Here is a 14,582-nt window from a genome sequence, read left to right on the forward strand (position 1 = left end):
TGAATATTCAGGACTGATTTCCTTGAGGATTGACTTGTTTGATCTTGCTGTCCAAGGGACTCAAGAGTCTTCTCCAACACCATAGTTCAAAAGCATCAATTCTTCGGTGCTCAGCTTTCTTTATGGTCCAACTCTCACATCCATACACAACTACTGGAAAAACCATAGCTTTGACTATATGGACCTGTAAAGTCAAGTCTGCTTTTTAATATGCTGTCTAGGCTTGTCATAGCTTTTCTTCCCAAGGAGCATCTCTTAATTTCGATTGCTTAGCAAAATGCTACATAAAACGGGCTAAATGTTGGATATTCCTAGAGATACTGGTCAAACGGTTATAGCTTGGGCCCAGTTTAGGTGCCTAGTCTCTGAGTAGTCACCAGGCTGTTCATGTCTAGCTACCCTTAATTAAAGTTGATACTGGGCATTCTCTTTTGCCTTTAGACCTAAGTCCAAACAGGAGTGAGAAATTATAGAATGAAAGTTTCATTTTTAATGTTAATTACTGAGATTTAAAATGAACAGGTCTGTTTATCAAATACACAGGGAGTAAAATGCTGAGATTTTGGGATGACCCCCAGTAACATAGGTAGCATTCAGCAGGGATTAATGGCACCCTTTCAAATATTAAGAGGGCTACCCAGGAACACCTGCAATCACGTATGTCTCCAGCACTACAGAAGCCGGTTTCCATCTGCACTGCAGACATCCGGAGCCCACCTGAAAGCTTTCCTGCTGCTACTTCCATCAAGGCCTCCCAGCCCCAGATGGAGAGCTCTATCACTTGGGACCGCAAGTCTGCTTTTTTAAAATGTTTGGCTGCGCCAGGTCTTAGTTGCAGCATGTGGGATCTAGTTCCCTGACCAGGGATCGAACCCGGGGACTCCTGCATTGGGAACACAATCTTAGCCACTGGACCACCAGAGAAGTCTCAAACCTGCCCCCTTTTAACAACCAATTAGAGGCTACAGATCAGTCCCATCGTCTACCAGTGAAATCTCCACTTTACAGGTAAGAAACGAATGTCAGGTCTTACTAGTAAAGAATTCCAAACTGTTTTTAAAGAACACCTCCTGAAGCCTGTTTCTCCATCCCATACCTGGCCTGCATCTTTCTAATCTAGCCCCTGCTTCCCTCAGGCTGGCTCAATCCAGCCCTCCCCCCTTTCACTAGCAGCTTCATCCTATAGCTCTCACCCACACCCAAGACTTCTCAGCTGTGCACCACCCTGGCCCTTATTTCAGGTGGCCCAAAACACAATTGTACTTTTTAGTGTAAAGAGCTAGACATCACTCACGAAGTACTTACATTTAAAATGAAAGCCTCAAAAAAAAAAAAAAAAAAAAAAAATGAAAGCCTCGTTACATCTCACAATGAGGCCCGTTTTGAGGTGAGAAAACAGCCTTTGAGACAATGGTGGGTCTGCATAGCAAAGCGCCAAAAAGGGCATCTCTGGATATTCTGGATGGGCACCTACAGTGCCCCACCTTGGAGACCTCATAACCGTCTTACTATTCTTCAAAGAGGAAACTACAGGCAGGTTAAGTTAGTTTAAAATTTTATTTTTTTTTAAATTTTTTTAAATATTTTTATGTAATAAAAAGTAAAAGTCCTTGTCCAACCATCCTTGCGGGGCATGTCTGTTTCTCTTACGCAGGTGACTCAAGTTAATGGGAAAGAAAGAACAGGGGGCCCAAGGTTATAAATAATAGAAAATAAAAGATCTTCATCTCCAGCGGGGAGGGGGGGGGGATAGATGAGAGGACGGGAGGGCAAGATGGGGTGGGGATGGGCAGGGGCAGAGCAGGAACCCCCCCACCCCCGCTGGACCCTGGCCCTACCCACTTTGAGGCCCTTCCCATTCAAGGTGCTTGGCAGGAATTCCCCAGCTCCCCAGGGGCGGGGAAAGGGGGTGGGGGGCTGGGACTGGTCCGAGCTGCTGGGGGAAGAGACATAGATCACTCTTCCCTCCACTCATGGAGGTCTCAGGTCGCGGCCAGGACAATCTTCAGTTCCCCGGGGGGTGGAAGGGGAGCTGCTGGGAGGGATGAGATTGAACTGGTTGGAGGGGAAAGAGAAGAGAGCAGGAGCATTAGAACCCAAGCAGCTGTCCCTTCATCCAATGCCGTCCAGTGTGGGGTGTGGGGGGAGTGTTGGTAGGAGCGGCCGCCTCGAGGTGTCTCACGGGGCTGTCAGAAGCACAGATCAATCGCCGTTTCCCCGTGAGCCAGAGCCCTTCCTCACGTGCCCAGCTCAGCCCCCCACACCCCAGCCTGGCCCTGTCTACTGCGCTGACCTTACCTCGGCTAAGTCAGGAGACAGTCGGGGTCACTGAGAGCTGGGGAGGCAGTGGGGAGGGGGGCTGCTGGATCACAACTGAGCGAGGACGGAGGGAAGCAAAGGACAGAGCCAGGAGCAAGCCCCTGGCGGCGGCGACTGTGGCTTCTGCCCACCCTACATACTTCACAGACAGGTGCAGGTCGGCAGGCGCCCTGTGGGACAGCCCTGCCTCCAAGACCCCTCACTCCCCGCCCAGAACCCGTGCATCCTGCCCCACCTGCAGCCCATCAGCTCTTCCATGCCAAATACCCCCAGCTAACGAGAACTCACGAATCCTGTCATCGGCTCCTCCTGGAAATCCAGGCGCCTGGCCAGGCTGCTCACCTTGGGGGTGTCCGATGTAGGGGTAGGGTGAGGGTGTGGAAGCTGAGAGTGCAGGCACCCCACTCTGGGGCACCGCGCCTTGGGGGGGGCCCCCATGGCTCTGGGGTGGGTGCAGCAGCATCACCTGGGGCGGGTGGGGAGCCCCAGGGTGAGGGGGCGGGGCTGCTGTGATTCCAGTTTGGACATGGGCCTGTAGAGAACAGAAAAGGAGCTGCGAGCACCACGGGGTCGGAGAGCCCAAGGCAGCAGCACGGAGCGCAAAGGTGCGCCGACGACTCCGGGATGGGGTACCCCTCGGCTCAGGGCAGGCGGCGTGGGCTCTTACCTGGGTAACATGGGCCATGTTGGTGAAGCCGTGGGGCAGCTGCTGGTGGGCATGGATGGCATATACAGCGGCTGGTTGGGGGAAGCTGCTCTGAGGGGACTGGGCAGAAGGTCCCGGTGGCAGAGAAGGCGGCGTGCCTGTCAGGGCCCCTGGGTGGTACAGGTTCTGCTGCGGCTGTCCACTGCCCAGGTGTGGGGCCTGCCCCGCCTGGTGCTGGCATCAGGGCAAGGGGAACGGTGAGTGCCACTTCCAGTACCACCTCTGACCCCCAGGTTCTCCCCGCTAGGGAATGACCCCGAGTCCTAGTCCTCTCTCTCAGCCACCCACCCCTGCCCCACCCACATGGATGCCCCACAGCAGGCACCTGGACAGGACTGGGGGCCGCATGCTGGGACGGCGGTTGGCTCCCAGTAGGCGTGGTGGCCGGCTGCGGCTGGTGGGCATGGAGCTGCGTGGCATGGTGTGGATAGGACTGGTGAACGGTGGCTACAGCAGGAAAGGGGAGAGAATCAGTGACAGGCACCCCGGAGGGGCTGAGCAGCACAGCCTGGGTGGGGGGACAGGACAGAACTCACCATAAAGGGCCTGGGGGGTGGGCTGCTCTGCAGAAGGGTACTGAGGGGTGGAGGATGACACGATGGCCTGGGGATGGCTCCCCGACGTCAGCATGCGTGGGTTGCTTTGAAGCATGGGGGCAAACACCGGCTGGGGGAGGAGGAGAAAAGCGGTTGGCCCGGCAGAGGGCCCGGGAGAGTATCCCGCTGCCAAACCACCCAGGCACAGGACGACTATGCTCTCATCACGACCACCTTACTTCACATTCTCAACCGCCTTATTGAGTAGACGCTACACTTTACAGAAGGAAAAAAGGCGCCAGAATCCACTGCCTCCCCGGGGTCCTACTATAGCCAAGACTGAAGCCCAAGTTGGACCCCATCAACCAGAACTCTAGGCTGGCTTCTCCTGCCAGCTCCTGAGTGTGGGAGGTGGAGGCTTGCTAAGATGCCAGGGCTCTGTACCAGACCTTCCTCCCCGCCTCAGTCACCTGCGAGGGGTAGTGCGCCATGGGCTGCATCATGGCGGGCTGGCCTGGGAACTGCTGTGGGTTGTAGGGGATGTAGGAAGAGTAAGGGGTGGCGGCCACCAGAGGTGGACCAGCGGCGGCAGCGGCGGCCTGCATCATGGGCGGGGCGGAGGCTGGCTGGTGTTGGTCCGAGCGCTGGGGAGGCAGCGAGCCTGCGGGCAGGGGGAAGACGGGGCAGAGCTCAAGCTCCATCCGCCGGCAGGCCCCGGGCGGCGCGCACGGCCCCTCCTGACCCTGCTCACCTTTGGCGCCCCGGTACTTGCCCTGCTGTCCAGGCACAGAGTTGGACACAGGGTACGGATACATCTGAGGTGCCTAGGGACCAGAACACAGGCGCGGCTCAATGACGCGCTCATCAACGCTCAGGACAGGCAGGATTTGGTCCCTCAGGCAGCCCAGGCACACCTCTGACCCTGGGCCCACCCAGTCTCCTCTCACCTGAACAGCTGGTCCCATGTGGATCTGAGGTATGTAGGAAATGTACTGGGGGCTATAGAGCCCACTCTGGCCTGCTGTCAGCACTGGGATGGAAGGAGTTGAATGAGTCCGGGGCCCAGGAGAAGTCGGAGTACTGGTGGATTTATTCTGTAAGAGGCCAAGGGGTACATGCACAAGGTAACTCAATGACTTCCGTACCACCCTCCTCTCCCAGCCAAGGGCATCCAGAGTGCTGTGCACCAAACATATCCTACACTTTATATTGGTTAAACCTCACATCAACCAGGAGATGAGCACCCTTAAATTACAGGCGAGGAAACTGAGGCAGAGAAGGTAAGTGGCTCATCCAAGATCACAAAGCTTCCAAGTAGAGGTTCAAGCGCAGTCAGTGTGCCCAAATGAAGCCCATGCTCCTGACTGCCAGACTCCGACTCCCCCGAACCAAATGCCAAGTCCCAGTAAGGAACCCGTAATTATCTGTCAGATACTTCACAATCCCCGGGCAGCCACCGCTAAGACCTGCTTCCTCAACTGCTGCGGTCCTGACACACGTGTAACTGCTCCTCACTTCCCCCAACACCCAGCTCCCAAGTCTCCTCATGGAGACCCCAGCCCACATTCCCCTGTCCCATCTCACCACAGAGAGCAGGGGCTTAGTGGGATTGAACTCCTTGGCGTTGGGGTTCAATGTCGACTTCTTCACTTGTCTATGAGAGAAAAGTGGAGTCATTCTCATGGCCTGCCTCTCGTCACCAGACACCCGCCCAGCTCCCCACCCCACTCACTCAGCAACTGGGCCCTCATCCTTGTCATCTCCCTTGATGAGGCCCACTGGGGGGCTGCCAGTTTGGCTTGGGCAAGGTGGGGGAGGCTGCTCTGGCCCCTCAGCACCCCCTGCTGGTGGCAAGGGCGGTTTGTCCTCCTTGTCCGATACTGATTCGGCCTTCGAGGAAACAGGAGACCCCAGCGGCTCTGAAGCCAAAAGACCATCCACCTCCTTCTCCTTCCCTTTGGCCTCCTCTTTCAGGATCCGTGGAGGAAAAGGATCCAAGCTGGTCTCAGGGGAGCTACTGGGCTGAAGCTAGAAGGACAGAAACACACAACATAGACACTACTCTCCTATCTCAACCCCGGACTCACCTTCCTTCATCTTTGCATCCTCTAATCTCTCAATGCCACCCAGTGCCTATTCCATAAACCTCTCCCCCGACTCCCCAACCTTCATCTCTTTCCTGCTAACATCCTAGTCACTCCCACACTTCGCTCACCTTAAACTGGGCCCCAAACTTTCTCAGTTCTTCCAGCTGAAAACGCTTCTGTTCATTCTGAAGGCCAGGGACTATGAAAAAGAGCACAAAAGGAGAAAATACACGTTTGTTTTCTTGAAGGTGGCTACACAGCAACCCAAAGAACAAAGAAACCAAGAGAAAAAAGCTGAGCTTAATAGAACCCTTTAAGTTAGGATCACAGGGCTGATCCACGTCATCTGTTTCTGAATTTCAACACTTCCCTAACTGAGATGCTCCCCTAATCAAAGTGGCACAAGGCCCTGGCAGGAAAAACAATCCTCACCTTTCCCTGCAATCCGGGACAACTCCTGGGACTCCAGCGTCCTTCCAGGTTCCTTGGCCACAAGTTCTTTTACTGAGCAAGAAAAAAGAGGCACGTGAAGACACTTCTGTCCAGAAGCACACTGCCCACTGTCTGCAGTCCCCACCAGGTGGCTCTTACCATCTGTGGGGGCCAGTGAGATCTTTGGAGAAGCTGGGGAAACGGAGCCCACTCCAGGATCCCCAACTGCTGACGTCACTGGGATGGAAGCTGAAGAGGTCGGTACTGCTGAGCCAATGGGAGGCTCAGGACAGGAAGCTGAGATTGGGGCGGGGGCAGCTGATTTGGGAGAGCGTGGCGGGTACATCCGGCCCACTGGAAGAAAAGGGAGTGATTTGTGTTGGTCACTGATGGCCACTGAGCAGGGACTCACTAGAAACACCAAGGAGAGTTTATCTACAAGGTGACAAACCTAAATGTTTAGAAGAGCAAGGCAGGTAAGGTAAGCAGGTAAAATGGCCTCATGGGTACCATGAAAGACTGGAATGCTCCAAGGAGCAGTCAAGACTCAGTTCCAGTCAACCAGAGCTATACAGCAAGACAGGTTGTGTTGGCAGAACTTCTTGTATTTCAAAAGAAATTAGATACTTTCTATGATTTCTCCTCCCTTAAAATTAATTGCCAACTAATTTATTTATTTATTTATTTATTTTGTTGTTGCCAACGAATTTAAACAAAAGGCACCAGCCAGCCAGACACAACGCATGGACTGCCACGCTGGAATTTCTCTCTGAGGGAAACTGAAAAATTCTTTCCTGAAAAGCATAAATGCAAGCCTCCAAAACACCTTTATCTTGGAACTCTCCCAGTCCAGCATTCCAACAACTGACGTATCTACACCCCTATCCATTTCTTCATGTAACACCGCTGGAATCTTACCTGCAGGAGGAGGTGGAACAGAAGCTTCTCCAGAAGGCCTGCTGCTGGGGGAAGACAGACTCTTGGCACCTCTCAGAGGTCGCTGGGCCTTAGGGGACATGCGGGAAGGGCCTATTTTTTTTTTTTTTTTAAGATGGGAAAAAAGAGGCAGAGTTCCTGCTATTACATGACCATCAATGCACCTTCCATCCAACCCACCTAGATCCTTTTCCTTGCCACCTACCATCATCCCCTTCCCTGCCACCAACAAGTCCGCTTCCTAACTCACCTCCATTGATACCGCGTGCCTCAGAACCTGGGCCAGGGCTGCTATTGTCAAGATGGTGAGGGCCACGAGGCGGCAAAGAGCTAAGGCCAGGTCGGCCGCCCCGAGAACTACTGCAGCGAACGCCTCCCCGGGGACCTTCCCGAACTCGCTGGGGTAGAGGGATATACTTCCCCTCCCTGGGGGAGAGAGTTCAAATAACATCAAGCAGCCACAAAACACACATTTTCCAAGGTGAAGCCCTAATTATCAAAGTCCACCTCCTGCCTCAATGCACACACACAGAGATATGCCTGACTTCAGCTTTCTGCACTATTTCTCTTGAGAAACTAACTGTCCTGTGGTTCCAGGATGATGACCCTACACTGCAGCCACCCCTGACCAGACCAAAGCAGCCAGGGCTCCATAATCCTACCCCACTCCTGACCTACAAGACAGGTAGTATCACATTGTGGTTTAAGGTACAATACACCTCAGTTTCATTTTCATAAAAGAAAGTTAAGACATACATAGGAATGAAAATGCAGGAAAAAAAAGAACATGGGGAATTCCCTAGGGGTAGTACCCTGAGCTTTCAATGCTGAGGGCCTAGGTTCCTGGTTAGGGAACTAAAATCCTACAAGTTGCAGAGTGCAGCAGAAAGCAAAAAAAGGAAAAGAAAAAGAGAGAAAAAAAAGTATAAAAAATCAGGGGGGGGTGCAGGGAACCTGTCTTAATCCCTAATCTTTGGCCTTGTTACTTCAGACAAATTAATAGTTCTAGGCTTCAGCGTCCTAAAGCCCAAGATTTGGAATAACTGTATTAACCTGTGATTGTGAGGCTTCAACAAGCATATGTAACAAGCTCTCGGCCCTAATCTAAACCAAAAAATTGGGAATAACTACATGTTAACCTATGTGGCTGGGAGGCATCAACAGAAGTAAACACCAAGCTCCCGGCCCAAACACTGAGCCCCGCCGGGACCAGCCGCCCCCAGCAATCACCTGGCTGCCAAGCTGGGGCTCTCACGCCCTGAGCCCTGTCGCTGAACCGCACTGTGCTTCTCCTCCTCTGTGCGCCCATCATCATTCTCCATGGCGATCCGCAGGCGGTACTGGGGGCTCGACTCAATCTCTCGGGCCAACTGGGCAGCACGCAGCTCCCGCTGACGGAATTCTTCTGAATTGTCCTTCTCTAAGGGCACCCTGTGAGGACCGCCGTCACCCCAGGGCCACGGGACAACAGGGAGGAAAGATGAAGACATTTCCATCAGTCCTATCACCAGCTCAGACATGTGGGTATTTAAACCCTCAACAAGTCAGCATACACTGATCTGGCATGTAGCAGGGTCCTAGGCAGAGCAGCAAGGCATCTCTCTGAATCTGAGGGACACCAAGACACACATACAAATTTGTTAAGATTTTACAGGATAAGTATGGACCAAAAAAGCAGTTAATTCCACCCATGGAATCAAGGTTATGAGAAAGAGAAAAACCTTTGCAGAAGGAGTTCACAAGGCAGATGAGGAGCGGGGAGAGGGCAACCCAGATGCCCAGGAAAACGTGTACAAAAGCTATGCTCCACCTAAAGGCCTCCCTTCTGTTGATGACCCCATACCTCAAACTGTACCACCTGGGAAGTACCAAAAGACACTCACGTGTAAGACGAGAGACTGCTGTCATAGGTGGTCTTTACACCATAGTTCTCTTCATTGAACTTGAACATTTCGTTGGGGTCCCATCCATTAGACTAGAGGGAGAGGGAGAATGTTTCAAAGTCCAGCAAGGAAAGCAATAATAACCAATCCTTCTCTTCCCTCAGGTTGAAATATTAAAAAATCTGACCAAACCAAGAGTGGGGTAAAAAGGAACAGGGCTCATGGGAAGGTCATCTAGTACTACTGACTGCAGCACAAACTGGTAGTTTCCGAGACAGAGATGTCTTTAGGATCTAACATCCATTTCCAGATTTATATCCCAGGGAAATTCTGACCTAAGTGCATGAGGATACACATTCTAAAAATTCAGTAAGGCACTATTTTTAATATCAAAACAATGGCCCAGAAACACCAATAAGAAAAGGGATGAAGACAATTTATTGTGTATACACACAAGTATACACAAATACCACAATATATTTAGTTAAAAGCAATGAGTAGGATCTATATACCAAAATGAAAAATCCAAAAATAGGTAGGAAAAGCAAATTTAAAAAAAAATTAACACAATGAAGTAACAATTCACTGATAAATTTTAAATCAATGTAGTTGTTTAGAAGGGAAATGGGCCTATACAATACTCAATCTCATCTATATCTTTTTCCCAAGGCTGGGAAAAAAACTGGTTTGAAGCAAATTTTAACAGTTTTATCAATTACTGATGGTAGAAAAACGGGTTATTTTTGTTTGAGTATGTTCTATACCTTTCCATTGGAATCTGACTGCCATCAACAGGCAATAGTAAAAGACTTCTCCCCTGCCCACCCCAGCAACTCTTGGCTCCAAGAATGATATCACTGTCAACAACCCACACTTCAGGAGCAGAGCCCCCCAGCTCTAGGGTTCTCCAGAAGGGAGACTGTACCATGTCAGATTCCAGGTCGTAGTCATCACTGTTGCTGTCGCCCCCCTCCCAGCGCTGAAGCACCTTCTCTTTGTGTTCCCCATTCACCTTCGAGTTCATGGCAATGGCTGAGTCAGTGAACTTATCTGTGAGGGCAGATTGAAGATCAAGAGTCAGGCGGTATTGCATAGCCTTCTATCCAACACCCTTCGCACCACAGAAGCAAAGAAAAGCTTTTGTGTGTCAGAGTTTGGGGGTGCAGGGCAGCATAAGACTTGTTCCAAGAGTTCAAAAGAAGCAAGGAGTTAAAAACAAAGCAGGAAAAGTATGAACCACAACACAGGCTGGAATTCACCCCACTGCATCTTAGACATTAACACATGTTCTCAAGAAAAAAAATTCCAGTCATCCTCCTCAGAAATACGGTGATAAAGAACAGGAAGGAGGAGAATCAGATCACCACATTCTCTGCCTTCTACTCAAGCACTGGGTCTGACACAACAGCCTGCACCAATAAATACCTTTAGTAGCATAATTGAAGTCGACATTTCGGAAGTGGACAAGCATGACATCACTCGGCTTAAACACCATAGTGTCCACTATGTCTTCCCGACGAGGGCCACCTGCTGGCTCCGATACCTTCCGGTGCACAGCGTCCACTGCTAGTTCAAACTACAGAAGTCCCATTTCCCAACAACCGAGGGTCAGTATTAAGAAACGTGACGACAAAAATATGACTACTTTTAATTTTACCCTTCCTAGACTTTCCCCAACACCACATTCTCATGTGCACTGTCTTGTCAACATCACCCACAGGATTTAGCCAAAGCCCCAAACTTAAAACTTCACATCAAAATTCCCAGCCCTCACATTTCAAACCCCCATCGTTAATTGCATGCAGCACTCTTTCAGCACAGGCCTACTAAAACAAGGCTAGCCACCATGTTGTCCAAAACCACTCAACTTTGTATATTCAATGAACCTATTTCACTCTCTTCTTTCTCCCATGAAACTCCAAAACGTAAGCTAATTTGAGTACACTGACCTTTGAGCTCAGCGTCTTGAAGATACCTTCATAGGTGGTACCATTCTTCACCTTTACATCACAAGTGGAACCCTGAAAAAGCAGAGAAAAACAGAAGAGTGCCTCCAGCAACTGATGCATTACATTCCTCAACCTAGCAGTAAGGGGCCTACTTACCACAACAGCGGTAAGGAAATGCAGCATTCTGGAATTGTTGTAGACACCCTCAAACACCTGTCAGTAACACAGGAGAGAGATAAAAATAAAGAAACAGCCAATCAACATCTTACCCTCCTTCATAATGTCCACACTCCACTCATAACCACCTCCTACGTGTGGGATCCCTGCCCTTTGGAACGCATCTATTTCTGCACCTAGTTTGCCCTCTATCCCCACATATGTATCTGTGCCTTAGACGGGGGAGAAAAGGCACTCACCGGTGACTGTGGAGGTCCCTTTCCTGTGCTTTGTCCCCTATAAGAGAAGGAAACAAGAAACTAGTTATTTAAGTACGGTCAAGCCCTCTTATTCAATGCTTTCAAAGGACTCTATGCTAGGACCACAGACTATGCGAGGATGACGACTTAGGCTACAAATCATTAACCAACAACCGATTTTCAAATTCTCACTTCACAGAGGAAGAAAAGCACTAAAAGTCATTTCCTCCAAATGCCAGTAAAAGAGGCTCAATCATCATCGGTCAATTGCTTTAAAAGCCAATTCAACACAATGTTTCTGCAAGAGGGCCAGGGCTGCATGCTTCCTAATGACAAACATTACGACATTCGACAATAACCCACGCCAGATGTAACAGTTGAAGCTCAGAGAGCGAAACTTTTGAACTACCTAGCTCAGGTAAATTACCTCCCAAACAGGAAAGACCATCATTTCCCACAGCCTTAGGCCCCAAACTAGGAGTGAAGGTGCTCCCTCTACAATCTACCCTTCTGGACCTCTTTACTCATTCAGCCTGTTACCCACTCTGGGAGGGGTCACCAATCGCCCAGTAACCCTGCTTCTCGCTGGCTGATGTAACCGGCGGTTGAAGAGGGCGATCAGGGGGCCGTTGGCAGGGCTGGGGGACAGCGCAGCCGCAAAAGCTATCCACCCGGAGGCCTCGCCCGGTCTGCGCCTGCGCACTAAAGCCCACGGGCCTCTTCAAAATCCCTCCTCCCGCGATCAGAACCCACTGCGCCTGCGTGTACCTCCACTCTCAATTCCATAAACCCACAAACAGAAGAAACCGACTCGGGTGTCCACCACTCATCCAAGGCCACCACGCGAACCCGTCCACGAGCACTCCCAGCCGCTGCCCTATGTGTTACCCGAGGCTGGAGAATGGCCGGGTCATAAGACACAGCATCCGCGCGCACGTACGGCAAGAGCGCGCGCGCGCTCGCGCGCTGGAGGTTCCCAGCCCGCAGTCCTCCCAGTCCCTCCTTCCGTCCCCCCGCCCACCCTGCTCCCCTCCTACTGGCCAGACTGGGGCCGGGAGGTAGCAACTCGCTACCAAGTCCCTCCCTCCCCATTGGCCAAACTGTGGGCCGCGCGCCCCCCTCCATTGGCTACGGCCAGGGACCCCTTCCCGCAGCTGACTCCCCATTGGCTGAAGACGGGAACCGCGAGACCCTTCGTGGTAATGGAGCCGGGGACCCCGAACACCTCTTCACCCCCCCCCCCAACTCCTCGTTCCGACGCCGCCGGCGGGATGCGCTCTGCCTGCCCTTAAGGCCCAGGTCCCGAGCCCTGACTACGCTCGCAGAACTGAGCACTGCCCCTGAATACCCCGGTAGCCACCAAGGGACCCTCTGCCTCTGACCTGTTAGGACCTGAGGGCCCACCCCCAGCTTCACGGGGCTTTCCCACTCCCCCCTGGCGCCCCTCGAAGGTGGCCAGGCTAGAAGTCCGCCTGGCGCGGTGTACAGGTCTCGGCCACCTCGGCTCTAGCGCCCGGAAACCCACCATCCTCACCTGGCGCTGCCGATGGCCGCTGCCCCTTGTCTCTCCTGATGTTGCTGCTGTGGTGGCGGCGGTTGAGGCGCCAAAATGCCCTCCGCTCCCCGACGGAGCCCGCTCCCGGCAGCGGCTGCAGGCCCTAGGCAGGGGGAGGCGGCCGCAGGAGGTCCTGGGGGAGCCGAGGTGGAGGCCAGGGGCCCCGGGAGACCGCCGTTGGGCGGGCTGGTGCCCCCGGGAGGCCGACGGGCCACGGCCTGTTGCGTGGGGGGCGGCTGCTGGGGCTGGGAGGTCTGTTGTGGCGGCTGAGGCTTCAACATGATGGCAGCGTCCGGAAGGGGAATTAGGGGGAAGGGAGGGTGAGAGGAGGCCGGGGCTGGGCCCCCGCCGGAGAGCGCGGGAAGCGAAGGGGACTGGGAAGCTGGGGACCCGCCGTTGGCGGGCGGGGGCAAGCCCCGCGGTGTCGGGGGTGGATAGAGAAGACCGCGGCGCGAGGAAGCACCGCGAGGCGGAAGGGGAGGGGGTCTCGCGGGCCGGAGGAAAGCGAGAGGGCGCGAGCCGGCTTGGCGCGCGTGCGCGTCGCCGGGGAAAGGGGAGGAGGAGGAGCGCGCGGGCGGGAGCTCCCGAAGGGGGAGGGGCGGGGAGGAGGGAGCGGCGGCTCGAGATGTCCGCGCGCACCGGGGCGGTTAGCTCCGGGCGGGAGAAGAAAGAATAAAGAAAGGTGAATCTCGCGCCCCTCGCCTTTGGAGTGGGGAAGGAGCAGCGCGGGGCGCTTCCACGCGCCAAGGACTTAGGGTCTCTAGGTCTCAGGCAGCCTTGAAGACTGCCTGCCGCTGTCGCTTCACAATGAGCGTGTGAAGCGCTGGGGGTGGAGCCGAAGAAGCAGAGAGGAAGGAAGAGCCGGCCGCCCCGCCTACGCCGGCGGCGTAGCGTCGGGATACCTCCGCAGTAGTGTGAGAAGTCACCACGTAGCGTGCAGTTCTTCCGCCATTTGAGGGCCCATGGGCGGAGTCTTGAGTACAAAAAAAGTCCCGGCACGAGAGCTGGTACTTATTTTAGGCTTGTAGATTTCGTGCGGCCTTTATCTGCTTTTCATAAAAGGTTGATAGGCATTAATGTTATCAGTTTGAGCATGCTGATCTTTGGAGATAACTCTATACCTAATTCTAAATTATTTTAATGATTTTCAAACTAATGGTTTTTCCATGCCCTAGAATGAACCCTTAAAGTGGAAGTGGCAAGTGAAAGTGTAGTCGCTCAGTTGTGTCCGACTCTTTGCGACCCCATGGACTGACTGTAGCCCCCCAGGCTCCTCTGTCCATGGAATTCTCCAGGCAAGAATATTGAAGTGGGTAGCCTATCCCTTCTCCAGAGGGTCTCTCCCACATTGCAGGCAGATTCTTTACCATCTGAGCCACCAGAGAAGCCCAGAATGAACCTTAAACTGTAGTAACAAAGAGGCTGAAGACCAGAGTTCTTAGTTCAAAATCCTCCACCCAACTCTACAATGAAAACAGCTTTCAGCCATTCAAATTAGTTGGGCCTTTAGGACATGGGACTTCCCTGGTGGCTCCGACAATAAAGAATCTGTCAGCAATGCAGGAGACCCGGGTTTGATCCCTGGGTCAGGAAGATCTGCTGGAGAAGAGAATGGCAACCCACTCCAGTATTCTTGCCTGGAGAATTCCATGGACAGAGGAGCCTGGCAGGTTGCAGTACATGGGGTCACAAAAAGTCAGACTCAGCTGAGCAACTACAGGGTCTTTAGGACATTAGACTAGGTGCCTTGGATATGACTACTA

General features: G+C 52.9%; 1 protein-coding gene across 11 annotated transcripts; it reads right to left on the reverse strand.

The window, feature by feature from the left end:
* Nucleotides 1-1,538: 1,538 nt before the first annotated feature.
* Nucleotides 1,539-13,611, reverse strand: ATXN2L (ataxin 2 like). Of its 11 annotated transcripts, none has more exons than XR_010661637.1 (23): nucleotides 12,799-13,611; nucleotides 11,265-11,301; nucleotides 11,005-11,061; nucleotides 10,849-10,920; nucleotides 10,325-10,475; nucleotides 9,825-9,949; nucleotides 8,900-8,991; nucleotides 8,247-8,447; nucleotides 7,267-7,442; nucleotides 6,999-7,109; nucleotides 6,240-6,434; nucleotides 6,081-6,152; nucleotides 5,777-5,847; nucleotides 5,294-5,589; nucleotides 5,146-5,215; nucleotides 4,509-4,655; nucleotides 4,313-4,385; nucleotides 4,032-4,222; nucleotides 3,562-3,691; nucleotides 3,351-3,472; nucleotides 2,987-3,199; nucleotides 2,299-2,851; nucleotides 1,539-2,032 (listed from the first exon to the last, which is right to left on the reverse strand). XR_010661637.1 is itself a non-coding variant. In XM_065924572.1 (23 exons), the coding sequence occupies exons 1-23, from the start codon at nucleotides 13,098-13,100 to the stop codon at nucleotides 1,983-1,985; spliced, it is 3,144 nt and encodes a 1,047-aa protein (XP_065780644.1). In that variant the 5' UTR covers nucleotides 13,101-13,611; the 3' UTR covers nucleotides 1,539-1,982. The 11 variants fall into 11 exon arrangements, 6 of the variants coding, with proteins under 6 accessions (XP_065780644.1, XP_065780643.1, XP_065780642.1 ...); XR_010661636.1 differs by having other exon boundaries at nucleotides 1,539-2,055; XR_010661638.1 differs by lacking the exon at nucleotides 12,799-13,611 and adding an exon at nucleotides 12,153-12,217 and having other exon boundaries at nucleotides 1,539-2,055.
* Nucleotides 13,612-14,582: the final 971 nt, after the last annotated feature.

The sequence above is a fragment of the Muntiacus reevesi genome, chromosome 2 (assembly GCF_963930625.1).
Source record: "Muntiacus reevesi chromosome 2, mMunRee1.1, whole genome shotgun sequence".
NCBI lineage: Eukaryota > Metazoa > Chordata > Mammalia > Artiodactyla > Cervidae > Muntiacus > Muntiacus reevesi.

What these genes read in the sequence shown, in the direction of transcription:
- ATXN2L (XM_065924573.1), bottom strand. Translation starts at nt 13,100, where the DNA reads ATGTTGAAGCCTCAGCCGCCACAACAGACCTCCCAGCCCCAGCAGCCG. An exon ending in AGTTTGGGGCCCAGTTTAAG is followed by an intron (nt 5,590 to 5,776) that starts GTGAGCGAAGTG and finishes CTGTCCTTCTAG; the next exon opens with CTTCAGCCCAGTAGCTCCCC. An exon ending in GATGAGGGCCCAGTTGCTGA is followed by an intron (nt 5,216 to 5,293) that starts GTGAGTGGGGTG and finishes TTTCTCTCATAG; the next exon opens with ACAAGTGAAGAAGTCGACAT.